The 5,491-nt window shown below is 36.7% G+C and overlaps 1 protein-coding gene across 8 annotated transcripts in view; it reads left to right on the top strand.

Annotated features, from left to right (window-relative positions):
* Positions 1 to 3,969, top strand: part of LOC105186677 (zinc finger protein Pegasus) — an 8,163-nt gene extending 4,194 nt beyond the window's left edge. For 6 of the 8 annotated variants that reach the window (XM_025307165.1, XM_011147050.3, XM_011147048.3 and 3 more), the window contains exons 2-6: positions 268 to 480; positions 807 to 1,038; positions 1,111 to 1,379; positions 1,473 to 1,808; positions 2,675 to 3,137. In XM_025307165.1, the coding sequence (XP_025162950.1) occupies positions 308 to 480; positions 807 to 1,038; positions 1,111 to 1,379; positions 1,473 to 1,808; positions 2,675 to 3,137 (1,473 nt within the window). In that variant the 5' untranslated portion in view covers positions 268 to 307. Of the gene's footprint in view, positions 180 to 267; positions 481 to 806; positions 1,039 to 1,110; positions 1,380 to 1,472; positions 1,809 to 2,674 lie in introns of all 8 variants that reach the window. The other 2 variants (XM_011147049.3, XM_011147045.3) reach the window with 2 other exon arrangements.
* Positions 3,970 to 5,491: the final 1,522 nt, after the last annotated feature.

The raw sequence follows: 5,491 nt of genomic DNA, 5'->3' as shown, positions 1-5,491 counted from the left end.
TTGGTTTTAGCTGGCGAAATATAGAACGCGCAGTGCGACAAACGATCGATTCTTACGCGTAATTCTTGGGCAATACTATCTGGTCACGAGCGCCAGGAAGAGACATTTAAATGGGATATTTGGATAGGGTTATTCGAATGTCCGAGTGTTGGAGGTTTTGACATTTATAAACATACACTGTAAATCCTCCTTTTCCACATATATATATACACATATGGTATGGTTACTTGTGATTAAAGTTGGATATATCGCACTTGTTTATTGCAGGTTAAATGACGGACTCAAGATAGTCCTTCCGCCTAGTAACATGTCAGATGGAGTTGATGGTGGTGGAGAAAACGAGGTAGACTCTCATTCCTCTTCGCATGCTGAGGCTGGAGACTCTTCCAATCACAGGGAAGAAGAAGCATTGGATGCTGACAACGAGGCAGCTCTTAATACCAATTATGATAGTAGTGATGGAGCTGTCCCTGTGTTTAGGTGAGATTCAAATTTTGCTTGTGCATCTAGATAGCATCGAACACAAATTGCAATATGCTAGAATATAATGAATGCTTTCCATTTACATGACTTCTATCGACAGCCATTTCATTAGCTATATACTAATTTAAGGTAACACACAGCTACATATTAACTTAAGATGATGTGTTAACAGAACATTTTTGTTACACCATAAAATTAAAAAGCATTTAATGTTTTAAAAGGATTACACTTTTGAAATGAATTTCATGTGTTGAATATGAATTAAAATAGATCTATTATTTTGCTGAAACAATTGCACTATTTACCACAATGATTTTCTACAGATGTGATAGATGTGACAATTATGAGACTATAAATAAGACAGCTTTCTCTGCTCATCAAGATCAATGTCTAGCAAGTGGTGAAGCTGGGGAGAGCACTGAAGGTATAGAGGGAACAGAAAATGATGGAGATGGCGAGGAGGGTCACTCAGGGATCCGGTCTCATAGAAAAATGTTCGAGTGTGATGTTTGTAATATGAAATTTTCAAATGGAGCAAACATGAGACGGCACAAGGTCAGTCTGGAAGAAAAACTATACAATATAGAAATCTATTGTATATTATATATTACATATCTTATTTTTTAGATGAGGCATACGGGGGTAAAGCCGTATGAATGTCGGGTATGCCAGAAAAGATTCTTCCGGAAAGATCATCTTGCGGAACACTTCACGACACACTCGAAAACTTTGCCATATCATTGCCCGATATGCAACAGAGGTTTCCAAAGACAAATCGCGATGCGCGCTCACTTTCAGAACGAGCACGTAGGCCAACACGATATGGTCAAGTCGTGTCCTCTCTGTAACTATCGAGCGGCGACTATGAAATGTCTTAGGTTGCACTTCTTCAATAGGTGAGCTATGACTTCTACATATTTGCATTTTGTAAATTAATAACTAAAAGGAGTTTTCCGTCGACCCATTTATTCTTTTTCTCGCATCCACAGACATGGGATAGATTTAGATAATCCAGGACCAAATAGCTCTACGTCCATAATGAATAGTTGCACGCCCGGGGAGGCCATGCCATCGGCACCCTTGTCTGACAGTGGAGACAGCACTGGAAATCGTTCAACCGACAACGCTACACCTCCCATGCATTTCCTCACGCCCCATGTGGAGATATCCATTCCTTATCCCGAGCAAGCTGCTAATCAACGAAATCCGAGTCCTGCCCCGTTAAACGGAGATAGTCCCAATAGCCCCCAAAGCGCCGATAGTAATAGCAACGCGCCAAGCAGTAGCCATCATCAATTACCTATCAACAGCAGTACCATCCATAGGTGAGCAGATCGAACCATGAACGAAATTCGTAAACAAATTACTCACTGTAACTAATGATTACTTGTCAATTGTCATTATAGATTGTTTCTTATCAAAATAATTTTCTATTTGTGCATAATATACAAGATGAGATGTCTAAAGCGCGATAGGTGAATATCTTGACAAATATTGAAACAGAGAAAAGTTTTATGGGACAAAATTAGTGTTGCAAAGGTTACATTTTTTGGAGATATATTTATTCTTCTTTATATAAGAGTATATCAAGAATTGCATTGCATTTGTGCACATATTTAAAAATATATAATTTTATTTAAAAAGCAATGATAGCCTTGAACTATCCTTGATACATTTGTATAAAGAAGATTTTCAAAAAATATAATTTTGAAACTTACTTTACTTGATAAGATTTTTATTTTTGTTTTTATTTCTATTTCCATTTTTATCTTATTTTCTGATTTTTATTGAATCAAATTATTTACATTATTTGCTTTTCTGTTGTCATTCTAATTTTTAGTTTTATATATTTTCTTCTGTTATCCAATTTAGTATGGTATCATTGGACTTCGTCAATTTATATTTTAATAATATAATTTTTATAACGTAATATATACCTGAAACATTCTTAGAAAATTTTCCTTAGAACGATGATAAAGTATCCATCTATAAAATCTTTTTCTATTATTTTTGGAGATATTGACTTGTTACGTTTTACATGTCTCACTTTTACATTATCCTGATAAGATCTCAGTTATACTTCCAAACAATTGTCTGTTTAAAATCGCGAATTTTAAACTCAGAAAGGTGAACAATTAGTCGTGCTCCAAATGCATCGTGTAAATTACGCAAGAATCCATATTTTCCTCAGGAATGTAAGTGGGGGAGACGAAGCCATTACACCGTCGATCTCCTTGATTCCCATCAAGCAAGAACCAAACAGCAATGGTATGGACGACACAGGAGCGACGTCGAGCAATCTCCCGTTGCCGTCTCTGATTAAGGTGTCGCCGCTGAAGTCGCTGCTGCGGGACGACTTGCGCCGCAAGCTCTCTACTAGTTCCACAAACAATAACAACAACAGTAGCAATAACAGCGGTGCGAACTCCAATCTGCATTCAAGGGGCGAACCACCCACCTCGACGAGGCCAGATCCCCGCACAAGTGGCCTCCAGTGTACACACTGTAGAATTACGTTTCCGGATCAGACGTTGTATTTTCTCCACAAAGGTTGTCACAGCGAGAGTAACCCATGGAAGTGCAATATATGCGGGGAACAGTGTTGCAATTTGTACCAGTTCAACTCGCATTTACTGAGCAAGAGTCATCAGTAGCGTGAGACGAACATACCTGCGACTACTTTGAGTCTTTCTTTATTGTTTTTCTTCTTTTTCTTCTTCGTTGTCGTCTTTTTTCTTTTTTCGTTAAACAACAGCGGCGAGAGATTGAATTTGTGCGTATGTAATGTATGTATGTACGCTGTACATACGTTCAGTGTTCAGTAGCATGAGGGTGCACATATTTTCTGTAACGTCCAGACATACTCATCGCCGAGAGTACTTTCAAAACCGCATACGCCCGTTTCTTCGTAATATATGATAATGAGTCAATTGTAAATTTTTTCAGCATTCAAGAGAGATAGAGAGAGAGAGTATGTCTGTTCTTTCAGAAAATAATATACAAAGCGCGACAAATTGTGCCTTTTCACTAAGAAGAAAAATCGAAAAAGGAAAAAAGAAATTGCCAACACATACTCGTCCATCATACTGTTGTACGAACTATCCGTCCATAGGGCTTTATTGAGATATATTCCGAGCTCTGTCATTAGTCTTAAATTAGATAAATAAGTGTGGAGAACAACGACGGGGCTAATCGCGCGTTGCCTCGTCGAGAAGAGAGAGAAATCATGAGAGATTTAAAAAGCAGCTGTACGTCGTACCTTCATCGTCGAAGGAAGTACGTTAACCAGTTCACTAGTAATTATTCATATATGAGCGAAAGAAAATACTACAACTGGTAATAATTCATGTATGAACACCATGAATAGCTTTGCCAATTTGAAAATTGGCTAAAATGAAATAATTTGATGCAATTCGTTGAACGAATTTATATCAAATTTGATGTACCCATTTCGAACCACTGTCTATGAATCCGAAATCAAATTTGAGAAATTCATAATGGCGGATCCAATATGGCGGCGCCTAAACACTTGTTAATTTTTGAAGAATATTAATTAAAATTGATGTTCTCATTTGATTTTATATGAAATCTTATCTTTATAAAGAGTTCTTCGGGTAACTGGTGATGAGTTTGGGATAGAAATTCCAAAATTCAAAATGATAGACCAAATATGGCGATTCCAAGTAACTAATTTTGTTATTCCATTATGGGGAAGATCATATTCGATATACTCATATTTTAAGTTGCTGACGATGAATCCAGTCGAGATCGCAAAATGACATTCAATATAGTGGTTTCTGATAACTAACGATATTCCATTATAGTAATTTCATTACTCTTACCTTCATTATTAGCGGATGAAATATATTAAAGGAAACTACTTCATTACTGAATGGCTCTGGGTGGAAATCTTGGATTTATGACAGTCGTTATTTATGACCAAAAAAACATCGAGTTTGATATATATCCATATCCAATAGAATATCAAAGTTAGGGCCAGAGCACAGATTTCTGCATAACGCATAATACACAACGCATAAGAGAATCAACAAATCAGAGTTCTTCATTTCTGTCCTGAGGAGGAAAATGAAAAAAAACTAATTGGTTTATTCTCTTATGCGTTATGTATTATATGTTATGCAAAAGCCTGTACTCTTGCCCTTAGTCACTTGAAGCCGCCATATTGGATTTGCCATTTTGAATTTTAAAACTTCGACCCTAGATTCGTCACCAGCGACCTAACAAAAAACCTTGTAATTAAGCTACTATATAAAATATGAAATTATTTGCTCTTGCCAGTTTTAGCACAAAATGTTGATTTCGGATTCAATAACAAACAAAACTGACCTTTGTCAATAGTTAACAATTTGAAATAAATAGATAAAAATATTTAGTTCACGCCGTTAATGCGCAGCATGAGCGCTTGAAATGAATATGACGACACGAACGCAGCCTCGACCTGAGGTCCCTTTTAGGTCCCCGTGATATAGAGAAAAACGTAAGCAGTAAAATTTCAGCAATAAGCCAATTGGATAATTACATATGAGAATTATTGACAACGTAAGATCATCAAGTTACCATTTCCGATAGTAATTAATCAGTTTATTTACTACTCAGAACTTACTGCTTACACTTTTCTGTATGTTATAGCTTTTACAGATGCAAGTAACAAATTGGGAGAACGTCCAGTGTTTGTTAATAGCATATCCATCACGTATCCTATTATATACACACAGATATTGTTACATTACAACAATATCTCATGGTCAGCGGTGCATTCGAGACATCGTCAGATCATCTGTTAACTTTTTTTCTTTTTTTCTTCTTTTCTCCTCTCCTTTAGGTAGGAACGTATCGTGTGTGTATAGCAAACCTGATGAAAATCGGAAAATAATAATGTACAGAGCACAAAAGCCAGCCAGGTGTGCGTTACTATTATATACGGTAGGCAAGTTCGAGAGATCTGATTTTTGGCCGAAGATCGTCCCTTTCGCTATATATACCAAAA

The sequence above is a fragment of the Harpegnathos saltator genome, unplaced genomic scaffold, assembly GCF_003227715.2.
Source record: "Harpegnathos saltator strain DR-91 unplaced genomic scaffold, Hsal_v8.6 scaffold834, whole genome shotgun sequence".
NCBI lineage: Eukaryota > Metazoa > Arthropoda > Insecta > Hymenoptera > Formicidae > Harpegnathos > Harpegnathos saltator.
This window is presented reverse-complemented; position numbering and strand designations above follow the sequence as displayed.